This window comes from Ovis canadensis, chromosome 11, assembly GCF_042477335.2.
Source record: "Ovis canadensis isolate MfBH-ARS-UI-01 breed Bighorn chromosome 11, ARS-UI_OviCan_v2, whole genome shotgun sequence".
Classification (NCBI taxonomy): domain Eukaryota; kingdom Metazoa; phylum Chordata; class Mammalia; order Artiodactyla; family Bovidae; genus Ovis; species Ovis canadensis.
This window is the reverse complement of record NC_091255.1, coordinates 20,070,091-20,086,522: the sequence shown is the minus strand read 5'-3', so window position 1 is coordinate 20,086,522 and position 16,432 is coordinate 20,070,091. Positions and strand designations below refer to the sequence as shown.

The 16,432-nt window shown below is 63.5% G+C and overlaps 1 protein-coding gene across 1 annotated transcript; it reads left to right on the top strand.

Annotated features, from left to right (window-relative positions):
- The first annotated feature begins 6,507 nt into the window (after positions 1 to 6,507).
- Positions 6,508 to 16,037, top strand: TBX2 (T-box transcription factor 2). The gene is made up of 7 exons (XM_069602721.1): positions 6,508 to 7,263; positions 8,386 to 8,653; positions 9,606 to 9,752; positions 10,925 to 11,001; positions 11,108 to 11,271; positions 11,685 to 12,322; positions 14,600 to 16,037. The coding sequence occupies exons 1-7, from the start codon at positions 6,869 to 6,871 to the stop codon at positions 15,053 to 15,055; spliced, it is 2,145 nt and encodes a 714-aa protein (XP_069458822.1). The 5' UTR covers positions 6,508 to 6,868; the 3' UTR covers positions 15,056 to 16,037.
- Positions 16,038 to 16,432: the final 395 nt, after the last annotated feature.

The following is a 16,432-nucleotide window of genomic DNA, read 5'->3' as shown; positions in this document are numbered from 1 at the left end:
ATACCTCTCTTTGCAAACTCAGAAGGTGAAGAATGGGCAGAACCTTGGATAACAGGTTCTGGATGCGGTCCCCTCCCCACTCCCAGTTCTGGACCTAAGGTGACGGGCAGGAAGGAGACAAGCGCAGGGGGGGTAGCGAAGAGAGGGTGCTGAGTGGGAAGGAAATGGGTGCGAGTCCCCATCCTGCCTCCCCGGAGACCCTGGAGAGGCCTGGGGGTACTGAAGGAAACCACTGAGCCAGGCGTGCTTTGGGGTGAAGTTTAATGCAAAACCCACAGAAGAGGTGAGTTCACAAACAGGCAGGCCTTGCCTTCCAGCCGTCCACCCAGAGCAGGGCAGCCCTGGGGCCCCGGCCCTGCTCACATGCACCCCATCCAGCCCTGGCACCCGAGGACAGATTTAATCTTCAATGGAGAGCCAGCTGGGCGTGGTGGGGGAAGACAGGACCCAAACCACGCTCCGCTCCGAAGGCTGAGTGGCCAGCCCTGCAGAGGGTGGCTGAAGCCAGTCCCTCCTGCCCAGGGACCCACGGGCAGAGGATCACATGCCCAGACAGAAGGAGGCCCAGCCGGCGGGGGCTGACAGCAACCAGCAGCTTTCCCCTTTCTGGCTCAGTTGGACACACTGATAATGCCAGGCACAGCCCCACCCCTCCAGAGCCGTGTTTCAGTCAAAAGGGGGCCAGGAGAGAGAGGGGTGCCCCCAGCCTGCCTGTGCCTACTGGTTGGCTCCTTGGGGCCATGTCCAGAGCTCCAGGCAGGGTCCAGCTTTCTCACCCACCCTCCAGCACACAGACGCCGGAGCAAAGATAGCCAGGAGTGCTCCCCAACCACTCGGGACTGACTGGCAGCCTAGAGTCAGGAGTCCTCCCTGGCTCAGCCCATTCTCTCCAGGGGGTGCAAAAAACAGCTGTGGCCTCCCTCGGTCAGGGAAAGCGGTGGGTGTAGGGCTGGACTTGCCGGCTGAGCTTGCAGGACAATCTGGTTATTCATCTGCTCACAGCCAGGGCAACTCTTGGAGTATGTGGGGGAAGGGGGAGGATAAGAGAGGCCAGATAAGCTGGCCCCATGGCGGCTGCCACTGGAGCTGGGGTTATCAGAGAGGCCTTGGGTCTGGCCTCCGGCTAATTGGAGAGGTTATAGACCCTGCCACAGCCTGTAATCAGCTGGAAGTGAGACTGGGCCCCAGGGTGGGGGGCCTTACTGCCCACTGGCCCTGGAGCAGCCAGCCTCCCGTCCTCTAGAGATAACTCCCAGGGCAATCTCTGCCTCACCTCCAGCAGCTCCCCCCCACCGCCCCCCCCAGCAGGATGGCATCACCTAGGAGGACATGCATCTAATTATGGCCTGACCAGGTGACCTTGAGGAAGCCATGTGACCTCCCTGGTTCTTACAATGCTACCCGCTCAACAGGCAAATTACTATGGACTTTCTCCCAATTTGATGGAGGGGAAAAAAATACCTTCATGGTTTGCGCGGAGGCTGATGGGAACTGGGGTGGCAGCTCAAGGAGGCAGGGCACTGTCTGGGATTGACTAGGGCCATGGCCCAGTGGCCCCACGGTAAATTCAGGGCCACCGACCTGTGTCCAACACTAGTGTCAACTCTGCAAGCAAGCCGAGGCCAGAGCAAGCAGCTGCCAGTCCGAGACTGGAAATGGTTGCTTGCTGCTGATTTTTCTGATTTTCACAGATCAGAGAATCCCTAAACTGGAAGGCACCCCAGAGAGCACTGTTCGGTCCTCATTTTGGCAGATGAGAAGCCTGAGCCCTTGTCCCAGGTTAAGAAGTCACACAGCTAATCTGCTGACCCCTGTCTGCTCCCTGCTGCCTCACGTGCCCTGGCCAGTTCCCTTAGGGGGCTCTGTTCTGCATCGACCTCCCTGTCCTGGGCCCCCACACAGTCTAAGACTCTGGCCCCATCTCCCCCATTCCCTACCCCTAAGAGCATCCAGGCCTGGCCCCTGGCTGGCTTTGAAGCTGCTGCTATGTCCCTGTGTCACTGAGAAAGCAGCCCCCTCCTGCAGACCTAGAGCTGGAAACTCTAGGGGCAAAAGGGAAGAGCATCTTGGACTATCTTGGATTCGAAGAACCCAGAGCCCCGCTTGAGGGTTGGGGCCCAGGAGTCTCAGTATTGCCTGTTTGCCTGTGCAGGTGTAGGTACTGGGCCAGCAACGACATCACTAACTTGCTAAGGAGCGGCCTTGCTCTCTTTTAAGGTCCATGGGTTCCATCTCAGCTCTGCCACCGGTAGCTGTGTGGCCCCCGGTAAATGACTGCCCCTCTGGGCTCATCTGCAAAATGGGGGGACAGGAATATACCCAGCAGAGACAAGCAACAAGGTCCAAGATCCAAGAGGAAGCTGCAGGTCAAAAAAGCAAAAGGTTGGTTGGAGGCCTAGAGGCTAATGGGACAGGCCAGGTAGCTCTTTGGAAGGGAGCGGGAAGGGCGGGTGAGGCGACGCTGGAACCCGATTGCCACGAACTGCCTCGAAGCCGCTCCAGGGAATCCGGCAAAGCGTCTCTGCAGAAAGTGAATGAAAAGCCTGCCGAGAGCGCTCAGGCCAGCCCCGCCCCTCTCTCGCAGGCGGGCTGGTCCTGCGGGGGCGGGGGTCCTGCCTGTGCTTTGCCCCCTCTCTCAAGCCACGGAGCATCGTGGCCTGTTCACTCTGCCACGATCCTGGACACCTACACCTGAGAACTCACACCTGTGCAGGTCCACCTCACTTTTACCAACCCCTGCGTCCCAAGCGGACCGCTGCGACCCCGGGACCTCGACCCCAGAGCACAGAGTAGTCCCAGGAGCTCCCGGGATGATGGGAGTCCCCCACACTCTGTGGAAGTCGCCTAAAGTCCGGCAGGGACGCGTCCTGGGTGTTGGGGCCCTGCGACCTTGCTTGCCCTCGAAAGCGCGGAGCGACCACCCTCGAGGGCCAGGGCTGTCCCACGCCAGAGCTGCCAGCCCGGGCCTCCCGCCAGCCTGGAAGCCTGGGGACAGGACCCCAGGGGCCGTGCTGCTACCGGGCATCCCCAGAACCTGACCGGAAGAAGGGGCCCCGCCGCCAGGCCTCGCGCAAGACCGGCGGAGAAGAGGTCGCGCCTCCCGCGCCCTCCGCCCGGTCCCAGCCACTTGGCCCGACCCTGCGCGGGGTAATTGGGTCGGGAGGGAGGCGACGGGCGGGCGGCGACTCCAGAGAGACTGCGCGCCTGTCAGCCGCAATTTGTCTAAGTGAACGGGACAGGCCGGGCCGCTGCGGGCCGGGGTCATCGAGGCCGCGGCCCCCACCCCGGGCAGACCCGGGACTGCGGGGGAGCCAGGCCCGGCCACTGAACCGGGCAGGCTGGCGCCAAGGCTCCGGAAGGCGCGGGTCCGGTCGGGGAGACGGGGATGGGAGGCAACGCGGTCCTCCTCTTCCCTCCTTCCTGCGCACACAACCAGCCAAGGCGAAGATGCGCGCGCCCCGCGGCGACCGCACTGCTGGTCACGGGCGCAGGGCCCCGCGCGTCAGCCGCGCTCAGCCCGGGCACACTCCTAAAGCGCCGCGCACTCGGTGCCCGCCGCAGGCCAGCGCCCCGCTACCCGCGGGGACGCGTGCCCCCTCTGCCACAGGCCCGTGCCCCCCAGGCCATCACTCCAGGCGGATCTCCGCCCAGGGACACAGCCCGAGAGACCCGGGAAGACCCCCGCCGCGGCCTCTGACCGCGCGGAAGGTTAGGGGCCCGGCACCGACGGCAGCCCGCCCAGGCTCAGGGCCGCGGCCACACCCGGCCCGGGCCGCCCCCGCCCGGTTTCCGGGCTGCTGGAGGCGCAGAGGGTCCGGAGCGCGTGCAACGCGCGGGAGGCCCGAGGCCCGCGCCCGCCCGACGCCCGGGCCCTGGACGGCCGGGGAGGGGGGGCGCGGCTGAGCGCGCGTCCCCCGCCCATCTGCGGGGCTCGACCGATGCGAAGTGACAGGGGCCGGAGCTTTGTTGTGGAGCCTCGGCCGCCTGGCGCCAGCCGCTCCCTCCCGCTCCCTCCCCCTTCAGCCCCGGGCGGCTCGCGAGGCGCCCCCCGGGGCCTCTTAAAGAGACACGCACTCTCAGTCCTGGGGACCCCCCGGAGGCGCCTGTTCCCGGGAAGGGGAAGGGGAGGGGAGACCCAGCGGGGGAGGCGCCGAGCGGGAGCTGAGCGCCGCACGGCGCAGCTCCGGGGCTGCCTGGGCCTCCCCTTCGTAGGTTTTCGTTGAGCCAAGGATATTCCTCGCTGGAGAGTTTGGCGGGAGGTGTTGGGCGCGGTGGGGGGAATGGGGACGTTAATTCAGACTATTAAGAGTGGCTGTAGCGGGACCTCGGGTTGGTTGCGGGATGGCAGGGCAGGGCAGCTGATGCGGTCCGGGCCGAGAAAGAGCCCGCGGCCGCCAGAGGGCAAGTCCGTGGCCCAGTGGCTGGCCAGGTGGGATCGTGGTCCCCCAAAGGCAGCCGCTGCACCGTCGCCACGCGGTTTCTTGGGCAAACAACCTGGGCCAGCGTGTTTCAAATTCTCTGGGTCTTGGACCCCTTTACCAGGTACAGACCTTCCCCAGGGAAATGTGCAAATTGCACACACTTAGGTGTTTTCCACGCCATTCTTAAGTTTGAAAGTACGCGTACACACACGACTTTGGGCGGATTCCCAGGCCGAATTCCTGGGTACGGAACGCTGGCTCTTATCTGGTCACCCCACCAGCTGCGCAATCCTGTCCACACAAATCCCTCCCCAGGGGCAACATCTCGCCTAAGATGGAGCCGGCAGGACTTTGCCGGGGCAAAGCGGCAATGAATCTGGCCCCGGCTGCATAGACTGCGCGGCGCGGAGTCAAAGATTCGCTCTGGACAGAGAGGAGGCACTAAGTGGAGCGACCCAGTGGAGAGTGAGGTCGGGAAGGAAAACCCTCTGGGGGCGGCGCCCTGTGGCGCTCTGTACAGGGATGTAGCGAGATCTCTGGGGTCGGCTCAGGAAAGTAGAAAAAAGGTCACGGAGGCCAAACCACTCCGGCCGGTCCCCAAACTGCACTGCCCAGGGTGATCAGACTTTACACGCCAGGTCTGCATGTGCAGCAAAAGAGTCCCTGCGACTGGTGTGCGCAAAGCATGGACACTGTGGGTGCGGGCTGTACGCGCCCACCACGCCAGGGCAGAGCCCGTGCCGGCCGAACTAACTCGCATTTGAATCAGGGGTGCGGGCAGGCGTGTCACCCGTGTCCACTGCGTGGTCCGTCTTGCCCTCCGACCGCCAGGAATCAGGCAGCGTCAGGGTTCGAGACTGATCCGAGGCAGGTGTGTGGCCGCCCGCCTTAAGTTCGACACTCCCGCTGAGCACAGGGAACTACCACCGTGGGCGCGAGACACACACACGCACGCACACACACACACACACACACACCGAGGGCGGGAGAAAACCCTGGTCCTGCGGGAGAACGAAGTCTGGCTGCGGGGCGGAGGGAGGGAGGTTCAACCGCAGGTGCGCACAGACACTCAGACCCCCACACTCGCTAGTCGGCACCACGGAATCCGGGAGACGTGAGCTTTCGAGAGCTGGGAACCAACTCCAGAAAAGTGGCGTAGAGAAGATGCCAGTGTTGAGGATGAGGCATGCTTGTGTCTCTAGTACCGGATGCGACGAAAATTCGTTGGGTCAAGAACCTGGGGGCGGGATCCGCCCGCGTCTTGCCGCCTGGTGCCCGGCGGAAGGTGCGCTTACACCTTCCCGGTCCGGAGGACCCGCTCTCCTGGGAGAGCTCCGATTAGCTCCGGGACGCAAAAGGATACTGGGCTGAGTCCAGGGCTTTCCCGGAACTCCCGGTTCTTCCAGGGGCTTCCTGTGAGGGGGTCGGCGCGGGCTAGGGGGGTCCCCGCGTTCCCCGAGGAAAAGCCGCGTCCGCCTCCCGCCCCCGCCGGCCCCGCCAGGGCTCTGCCACCGCCGCACTCACCGGCTCCCGCCACCTGGGTTCCGCTCCGGGACCTCGGCAGCCGGCGCCTCCCGCCTCGCCCGCCCACCGGCCTCTCCTTCCAGCATCCGCTGACTCCCTTCGGAGTGGAGGGGCCCGGGCGGCGCCGCGGCCGGGAGCGGGGTCGGAGGCCAGGCCGGGGCGCGGGCCAGGGCTGCGGGGTCGCCGGGCGTGGGAGAAGGAGGGCGCCCCCTCTCCTCGCGGGGCCGTGTCAATGCTTTGCACTTGGGGCGGCTTGCGGCTGGGGGTCCTTCCCCGCGGGCCCTGGCGCCCGGGCGCCCCCCGCCTCAGGCCCTTTCGGCGGGTCGGTTCGGCCCGCCGCGCTCTCCCGCCCGGGCGCAGGCAGCCGCGGGCGCGGGCGGCGGGGTGGGGTCCAGGGCAGTGGGAGGGGTCTCGGGGCCCGCTGGCCCGTCATTGGTTAATATTTTATTCTGTTGACATGTTTTCTTACTGCTGAGGCTTCCGACACCTTCTCCCCGGGCCCCCCCTCCCGCTCCGAGCTTGGCCTGAGCTGTCAAAACCCCGCCCCCGGAGACCCACAATTGGTCCAAAAAGCGTAAAATCAGCAATCAAGGGGGGCCTGGCTCGTTAGCGCAGGGGATCCGAGCAGGGCAGGACATGTGAGATAGTCACAGTTTTCCAGAGATCACGACAAGATCTAACCAGTCGCGCGTGGTCCCCGGCGCCGGAGCGGCCCAGCCCAGCCCAGCCCGGCGCAGAGCCCCCGCCGCCCCCGCGCCCAGCGCCCCGCGTCCCTCGCCGTGCGCCGGACGGGGAACCGGGAGGAGCCGCCACCGCGCTTGCCACCCGGGTCGCCCTTCCTCCGTGCGCGCCGCCGCCCGGGCCGGGGGTCCGAGCCGCGCGCCCCCGGCCCCGGCCCCCGGGCGCCTGGGCCGGATGTCCCGATGAGAGAGCCGGCGCTGGCGGCCAGCGCCATGGCTTACCACCCGTTCCACGCGCCACGGCCGGCCGACTTCCCCATGTCCGCCTTCCTGGCGGCGGCGCAGCCCTCCTTCTTCCCGGCTCTCGCGCTGCCGCCCGGCGCTCTGGCCAAGCCGCTGCCCGACCCGGGCTTGGCGGGGGCGGCGGCGGCGGCGGCGGCGGCGGCGGCGGCGGCCGAGGCGGGGCTGCACGTCTCGGCACTCGGCCCGCATCCGCCCGCCGCTCATCTGCGCTCGCTTAAGAGCCTGGAGCCCGAGGACGAGGTGGAGGACGACCCCAAGGTGACGCTGGAGGCCAAGGAGCTGTGGGACCAGTTCCACAAGCTGGGCACCGAGATGGTCATCACCAAGTCCGGGAGGTAGGGCGGCCGGCTGGCCGGAGGGCGCGCGGGTGGGCGGGAGGGGAGCCCGACAGCGCTGGCCAGCGCCGAGCCCGCCGCCCGCGACTCCCAGCTCTCGGCTCCGGCCCCCGAGCCACGCACAGACGATCGAGTCGACTTTTCTCATTTGGCACCGAACGAATTTTTTTTTTTTTTAAACGAAGCATCGAAGTCTCCCAATTGAAAACGAAAACGTGCTCCTGCAGAATAGTCCCCCAGCACTCAGAGTCCCAAAGCCGAGGAGGCCCCGCGGCTCGGCCCTGGAGGGTCTCAGCGGTCTCGGCCGCAACTCCTCAGCCCCGAGACCCCTCTCTCCTGCTTCGGAGGCGAATCTGGCTCTGTGCTCCGCGAAGATGCGGCGTATCCCGCGCTCTCCTCCGACCCCGGAGCCCGGAATGAGACTCTCACCCCTGCTAGGCCCAGCCCGGCCCTCCAGTTGCCGCCGGCCGCGGCCCTTCGCCGCGAGCCGCGAGCTGACCCAGCCGCAGCCTGACCCGGCCTGTGAGCCTTGTCCCGGCCGAGGAGCCAGGAGCTCCGGAGGCACACGGCTCCCTAGGCCCTGAAGCCGGAAGAAAAGCTACAATCGCCAACCGCTCAAGCCTCGGGCTCGGAAGCGGAGAATCCAGGCCTCGGCTCACTCACCCTCTTCGCCCGAACTTCAGGGTCAGGGTCCTTGTTCTGCTGCTGTAACCCAGTTCCTTCCCGCAAACTAACACTCGACCGCACTTCTGAGAGCTTCGGCCCTAAGTGGACATATTCCCACGAACGAATTTCAGGGAGGTTCATGAGAAGCGGGTTTATTTGTAAAGGCCCGGGATTTCTTTCTTGGAGCTCAGCTTTCATCTCAGATGAGGGAGAAAAAAGGGGTCACTAGACCTGAGCACAGGGCTGAGAGCAAGCCTTATAACAGGAGAGGGTCTTGACAGGCAGAAATAAGATCTCCTAGGAATAACCACCACAGGTGGAATCTCCCAGACCTTCCTAAGAGGGCAGAGCAAGGGTAACAGAGGAACACGGGTGGCGAAGCTCCAGGCGACGGGGGAGAGGGGTCTTTGAGATCCAGTGGGTTCCCTGACCTCTCCCTCTTTCACTTTCTCGAAGGAGGATGTTTCCTCCCTTCAAGGTGCGAGTCAGCGGCCTGGACAAGAAGGCCAAATACATCCTGCTGATGGACATTGTGGCCGCTGATGACTGCCGGTATAAATTCCATAACTCACGCTGGATGGTGGCAGGCAAGGCCGACCCCGAGATGCCCAAGCGGATGTACATCCACCCGGACAGCCCGGCCACGGGGGAGCAGTGGATGGCCAAGCCGGTGGCCTTCCACAAGCTGAAGCTGACCAACAACATCTCGGACAAGCACGGCTTCGTGAGTGCAGGCCAAGTGCCATGGGGGTCGAGGACCTAGCACTGCAGGGGGTGGTGGGGAGGAGAGGAGACCCCGGTTCCCCAGAGGGGAGTGCTCGCAGAACCCCCAGAGTGCCCTTGCCCAGATCACTGCCCTGTGGCCTTTGCTGCCTGGACGCAGAGGCTCTGCTCTGCAAGCCTGGGGAATGTTGGGGTTCGTGGCCACTAAGCTCCAGGCTGCCCACAATCTCACTTTCCAAACTCTCAAAATCTCAGGCCTTCCAAACTCCCTTCTGGAGTCCAGCAGAAGGCAGGTGCAGCTGGGACGGGTTGTGGAGCCGCTGGTCTTTGGGGTTTGAGCTTGGAAGACTGGCCCAGGACCTCAGTTGGTTCTCACCCTTCCCCAAGACCAGCCCCATCCCCAAAGGAGGAGATTTAAAAGTTCAAACAACTTCCCTCCATACCTTTTCTTCCTCCCTCAGGCAGATGCCTGACCTGGGATAAGGGAATTTGGGGTTCTCACCGTTTCTGCCTGAGCCAGGGCACCAGTGAATGGGAAGGGGCAGTTCATGGGGCTAAAGGGACTACCCCATCCGGAGGTAGGGCAGGTCGGTGAGGCCGCAAAGGTTCCAGTCTTCTCTCCCTGGGTTTACTAGGGGCTTAGACATGAAGAGGAAGAGAAGTTAAGAGTGGAATGGTAGTGGGTTTTGTTTTATTTCGGTTTCCAGCTGGGGTAATTTTTTTTTAATGGAAAGAGAAACTGTGATAAAATCGAGGGGGAGGGAAATAAAAATTAATATGGGGCGGTAAGGCGCAGAGAAGACAGGAGTAAAGGGGGGAAGGTTTGGGGATGAGGTGGGAAAGGCAGAACGTGAGAGAGACTGAGAAAAATGGCAGGAGGTCCGGCCCCCAGAGAATAGAAAGGCTCGGGAGACAGGCTGGGGGCTGTCGGCTGACCCTCGCCCTCCCTGCAGACCATCCTGAACTCCATGCACAAGTACCAACCGCGCTTCCACATCGTGCGAGCCAACGACATCCTGAAGCTGCCCTACAGCACGTTCCGCACCTACGTGTTCCCCGAGACCGACTTCATCGCGGTCACCGCCTACCAGAACGACAAGGTGCGCGGGTCGGGCGGCCTCCGACCCTCCACTCACACCCGCCCGCGGCCCCCTGCACGCCCGCCCCCCGCACCCTCACGATCGGCTCCCGGGCCCCCAGTCTCTGTAAGCGCAGCACCCAGCGAAACCCCCCGGACTCTCTCTCGCAAGCCCGCGACACGTACGCACACGCTCCCCGGGGCGCGCGAACAGCTGGGCGCTCCTTGGGGTGGGGATGTTTACTTAGCAATTAGCAGAGACTCCGGGCCCCGCGCTGACATTTTTACATTTTATTCGTTTATTTCTTGGCTCAGGGATGGGAATTTAAATGAAAAGAGGGCGCCCGAGGCAATCTGCCCAGGCTTTCCGGCTGCTGGGAACCTGGGGCCTAGTTTTCCCTCTCCTGGGCGAGCCAGAGGGGGGGGTGGGGGGCACAGGTGACAGCCACCACCCCTCCCGCCCCCCATCCCTCTCTGGGTCAGTTCAGGCCTGGGACCCCTTGGGATGTGCTTGGAGACTTTTCCTTCAAGGGGAAGGGCTTTCCCCTGGCTGCTCTCTTTCTACACCCTCTCTGTGCGCACCCCTCTGGGTTGAAGAACAGTGTCTGAGTGTCCTGCCGGCCGTATTTTTTCTTTCTTTCTTTTTTTTTTTTTCTGTCATTGTGAACCGATCTGTCCTGGGCCGGTATATGCGTGCACCATTTGGAATGCCTTGAATCCGTGTGGAGGTGTGTGAATTCGTTTGACTCCCTGGGCACTTGTTTTACATGTGTGTACTTGCGTGTGCGCAGACCTGTGCGTGTGGTTGTCTACATGTGTGTTTGCTGACCTGGGTGTGCTCTGCTGTCCGTGTGCTCCTGCTCAGGTGCGGGGTTCCCTTAACTCGAATGGCCGGGTGGGCCTGCATGCTCGCTTGGACAGATTTCCACTCGGGGTGCACAGCTTTGGGCTTGTGTGTGCAAGTCGAGGGATTATATCTCGAAAATAGTTTTCGGAGGTCGCTTTCTTCGAAGTCCGCCCGCCAACCTCACCTTGCTTTGTGGCTTGGGGGGGCCCAGCCCAGGTGGACAGGTACCCAGGGTACCCTCCCCGGGGGCTATCCTCTGGGGCGAGCAGCCTCTGACCTCCAGGTGCCCCGGGCCAGACTAGAAGAGCCCGCAGCCTGACCTGGCGCCGCCCCCTTGGTCCCCACAGATCACGCAGCTTAAGATCGACAACAACCCTTTTGCCAAGGGCTTCCGGGACACCGGGAACGGCCGGCGGGAGAAAAGGTGAGGGTGCGCGGGGCTGCCGGCAGGCGGGTGCCTGGGGGGACAGGACGTGGAGGGGGCCAGAGGGTGGGCTACGCTCAGACCCGCTCCCTCGGCTCATCCGCAGGAAGCAGCTGACGCTGCCGTCGTTGCGCCTGTACGAGGAGCACTGCAAGCCGGAGCGCGACGGCGCGGAGTCAGACACCTCGTCCTGCGACCCTCCCCCTGCGCGGGAACCGCCACCCTCTCCGGGGACGGCGCCCAGTCCCCTGCGCCTGCACCGGACCAGAGGTGCGGGTGGGGCCGGGAGGAGAAGGGCAGGGTGTTCCCCGGGCGCCGGGTTGGCTTGGCGCTCAGCATCTGGCTAACTAAAGGCCTGGGGGGAGCGTCAGCGGCGAGTCTGGGACGGGCCTCTACCCCAGGCCTCCCCTGAATGCGGTTCCTGGCGGCCCGCAGATCCTTCTGGGCTCTGAGCTAGGGCCCTGGCGCTGTGTGACTGCGGCAGCAAGGCCTCCTCTGCCGGGTTCACTTTCCTCCCCACTGTAAATAAGGGATCTTGGATGGGGTGACCCCTACAACCCCGAGATTCCAGGAGTTCCTCCGACGTGGCCTCCCGAGAGCAGGCTCGTGCACGTCTCTCCGGCTCTGACTTCGCGCCTGTCTGTCCCCGGGCCGGTAACGCCGCGCATCCTCTCTCCCCGCAGCCGAGGAGAAGTCGTGCGCCGCGGACAGTGACCCGGAGCCCGAGCGGCTGGGCGAGGAGCGCGCGGGGCCGGCGCTTGGCCGCAGCCCCGCCCTGGACAGCAGCAGCCCCCCTCGCTTGACCGAACCCGATCGCGCCAGGGAGCGGCGCAGCCCCGAGAGGGGCAAGGAGCCGGCCGAGAGCGGCGGGGACGGCCCGTTCGGCCTTAGGAGCCTAGAGAAGGAGCGCGCCGAAGCCCGGCGGAAGGACGAGGGGCGCAAGGAGGCGGGCGAGGGCAAGGAGCCCGGCCTGGCGCCGCTGGTGGTGCAGACGGACAGCGCGTCCCCGCTGGGCGCCGGACACCTGCCCGGCCTGGCCTTCTCCGGCCACCTGCACGGGCAGCAGTTCTTCGGGCCGCTGGGGGCCGGCCAGCCGCTCTTCTTGCACCCGGGACAGTTCGCCATGGGGCCCGGAGCCTTCTCTGCCATGGGCATGGGCCACCTACTAGCCTCGGTGGCCGGCGGCGGCGGCGGTGGCGGAGGCGGCGGGCCAGGGACCGCCACCGGGCTGGACGCGGGCGGGCTGGGTCCCGCGGGGAGTGCGGCCAGCACCGCCGGGCCCTTCCCATTCCACCTCTCCCAGCACATGCTGGCATCTCAGGTAAGGCCTGTGAGCTGGCAGCAGCATGAGAAAGGAAGGGGAATCCGAGGCGGGCAGAGGAGGAAGGCATAGGGCTTGAAGGCGCTCCAGGCTTCCAGCCGGCAAGGACTCCCTCCTGGGGAGACCCGGTGGACCCTCTGAACCACACCTGCCTGGCTTCTGGGAGACCAGGACCAGGTCCAGGATTTGGCCAGGAGATTGCTTCTGACTCCTGTGTGACCTTCGGCAAGTCCCTGACCCTCTCTGGACCTATTTTCTTCCCTCTAACCCCAGAATAGACTGGGACCCATTAGACTCTTTCCGCCCTGTCCCACTGGGGCTGCCTCCAGCTTTTGTAAGTCCACTTGCCTGGCCTGCCTCAGGACATTTTTCTTGGGAACCACAGTTAGTCCCAGAAAGGCTAAAGTGGCTGGACAAAAAAAGTAGGAGAATTTGCAGTGTGTTCTGGATAACTGACCACCAAATTGACCCACCTCCCAGATGTCTTGGGCTCCTTTCAGACCCTCAGGAAGCGACCTGGCAAAGGATGGGGCTTTTCCTTCCCCCACAGTGAGTCTCCCAACTCCCCCAGCCACACATCTCAGTCCTCCAGGCCCAGGTCGAAATTCTGAGCTCCCAGGGGAGAGCTTATGAAACTGTGGGTAGCAGCAAAATTAGAAGATCCGAAGGGGAGAGTGGCCTCTTTGGTTGCTTGGGCGGAATATTCCCTGTAGAAAGATTTGGAATCTCTACATTCATTTTCTTCCCTCTGAGGTTTCTGGCAAATTGAACCCTTAAGATCTTATCTTAAGGGAAGGAAAATAGGAGTTTAGGTCTGAGAAGGCTCCTTCGGTTCAGAAGCAAATATTTTTAAAGTGGGGGGAGGGATTCTGAAATGAGTTTTAAATAGAGCTCAGCATCAGGGGTGTGTGGAGTGAACGTTGGAGGCACTGGCATCACGTATGAGCTGGTAAGGAAGCCTCCAGAAAGTGGAGTTCAGAGCCTGGAGGTTTAATTTGCCTGGAGGTATGTGAATACCTCCTCCCCAGACAAATTCTGGTGTTGAGCATGGGCATCACAGAGGTCACAGGGAAGTCAGGGCCTCTAGAGGCAGCCTGGTTAACAGGTGCAAGGCCAGGGAACAGGCACTCAGCACTCAGGAGGCATCACTAGGTATACTGCTAGTGGTTAACCGCTCACCTATGGCCATCGTACTGTGCGTGCTAAGTGCTAAGTCACTTCAGTCTCTACGCGACTATGAACTGTAGCCAGTCAGGCTCCTCTGTTCATGGGGATTCTCTAGGCGAGAATACTGGAGTGGGTTGCCATGCCCTCCTCCAGGGGATCTTCTGATGGCCATAGCCATCAGAAAGAGACAGAACCTTGGAGATCTGAAGCCCCCTCCTTCCTCTGAGATGCCAGGTCTGAATGCTCAGTAGGGCTTGACCTTCTCAGGAAGGGTATTTTGTCATCCCTGACTAAGCTACTTCCCTTCCTTCTCCCTGCCTGAGCCAGGCCCGAGGCTCCTGGAAGCCCAGCTCAGTCAGCTCCTGCCCTCCTCCCCATATACCCACATACTCCATGGAGAGAACCATGATCTCAAAGGTCAGATAATCCAAAAGCTGGGCCCCAGGCAGTGTTTTGTGCAGGGTTTCCCAGCTACTGGGCTTTCCACAGGCAAAGGCTCTGCATTCTTTCTTCAGCTGCCACTAGGGAGCCGCTGGGAGTTCTTTGCATTCAGGCCAGTTTATGAACAGACTGGCCTCTGGAGCCTTCTCCTGGCCGGGGCAGGAGACCCCTGAGCACGTGGGCAGAGAGAGGGAGAGTGTACAAAGCTCCTCCAGTCCTACGTGGCCCCAGCCTTTCAGGGCACCTGTGGATAGAAAGGCAGGGCAGGGCACTGTTGGAAGCGAGTGGCACCTCCCTGCCAACACAGCCAAAGTTACCTGCCGGCCACCTGGCCCCCAGCTGGCCTTGTTTCTTCCCCCAAGGCCCTTTGCTAGTTCAGCCGCCTGTAATGGCCTTCCCTTACTCCTAGAGTAATACCTGGCACAGAGCTTGGTAGGGCCCGCTCCCAATCATAACCTTAAGTGGGCTGCCCTCTAAGCGGGTTTGGACGTAGGCATAGTGGCCCATTACTACCTGCGTTCTTTGGGGAGTAAGGTTATGTGAGCACCGGTCTTCCTGAACAGAGTAGGGCAAGGATTCCCAGTTGTCGCCTGGCCACCAGCACCCAGATCACCCCCAGGAACACCCCAGGCGGGATGCCTAACCCTTGTCTTGTTTTGTTTCTTGCAGGGAATCCCCATGCCCACTTTCGGAGGCCTCTTCCCCTATCCCTACACCTACATGGCGGCCGCTGCGGCCGCGGCCTCGGCTCTGCCAGCCACCAGCGCTGCGGCCGCGGCCGCGGCTGCCGCCGGCTCCCTGTCCCGGAGCCCCTTTCTGGGCAGTGCCCGGCCCCGCCTGCGCTTCAGCCCCTACCAGATCCCGGTCTCCATCCCACCGAGCACTAGTCTCCTCACCACCGGGCTGGCGGCGGAGGGCTCCAAGGCTGCAGGCGGCGGCAATAGCCGGGAGCCCAGCCCATTGCCGGAGCTGGCCCTCCGCAAAGTGGGGGCCTCGGCCCGCGTGGCCCTGTCGCCCGGCGGTGCGGCCAAAGAGGCGGCCAGTGAACTGCAGAGCATTCAGAGACTGGTGAGTGGGCTGGAGAGCCAGCGAGCCCTCTCCCCTGGCAGGGAGTCGCCCAAGTGAGGGGGCCCGCCCTGCTGCTCCGCTGCCGCCGCCGCCGCCGCCGCCGCCACCGCGCAGGCCTCCTGGGTTGCCTTCCCTGCTGCTTGGGACGTGTACAGCACAGAATGGGTATTTATTTAAATAAAGGAGAGAAAGCGGGCTGCAGCCGGAATGAAACCCTGATCGGCCAGCCGGGGCCTGGGACACTTCCCTGGGCCTCACAAGGAATCCGGAACAGAGTCGCTTTGGGGCCACTGGATTTGGTCCAGGTCTGCTCTGGTGTCAAGGTGTCATCGGCGGGTCCTCTCCGGGTTCCTCCAGCGCTATGGGGGAGGCCTCGTCCCCCGATCAGCCAGGGGCTGGCTGGCTGGGGAGCCAGAAGGTGCAGGGGTCAGGGGAGGAAGCTCCAAAGGCCCCTATCCTGGAGCCCCGAACCGCTTGAGAATCTGGGGTGAGGGGAGCTGAGGTCAGTGAAGACGAAGTCAGTGTAGATTTGAGCTGAAAGGGGCCTGTCCCTTTAGTCCTTCCATTTCTTCTCCCGGACAGGCGCCCCTCCCACCCCTGGGTCAGCGGAGGGAGTGGCATTTCTGCCTTGAGTCCCCAGGGGGCGGGAAAAAAGAGATATTTATGAAATAAATGGTAATTTGTGTAAATAAGCTTTAAGATTCCCAGAATATGCAAATTGGTATTAATTTATTCAAAGGTGTACATTGCTGTGTACAGAATATTTAGAGATTAACTCATAGCCTATAATTTTTTTTCCTTTTACATGAGCATCTATATTGTACAGGGCTGGGGGGTGGGGAGGAGGTCCTTGGCTGCGGGAGAGGGCCCCCGGCCCCCGGAGAAGCCTGCACCCCGCCAGCCCCTCGGCCCCTGCGCCCGGGCGTTTTTTGCTCGCCCGGCCCGCGGGCTCCACCTCAGGTTTTCACTTTTCGCTCCGGAGCGAGACGAAAACGACAAAAACTCGAGAAAACAATAAAACGCTGCAATGCGAAGTGAACGGCGCAGTGCTCTCTGTGGGCCGCGCGGGGCAAGGGGGCGCCGCGAGCGCGTCAGGCGGGACCGGAGGCCGGGATGGCGGGGCGGGCGCCCGGGGCTCGCGGCGGCGGCTCCCCCGGGGACGGCGGGGCCGCAAGCGGAGCCGCGAGGCCGGGCGGCGCCGGCGCGGGCTGCGGGCGGGCGGGGAGGCGCCGCGCCGCCGTGAGCCCCCCGCGCGCGTCCAGCGCCGCCGCCGCCGCCGCCGCCGGGCCGGGGGCCGGGCTCCCTCTGCTGGCCGCTCTCCGCCGTCCGCCACTCCGCGCCTGGCCTCCCGGCTCCCGGCCTGGGGCGCGCGCCACCGTGGAATTGCATCTCCTTTCGGAGCTTCTGGATTGGGAGGGGGGCTGATAAGACGGG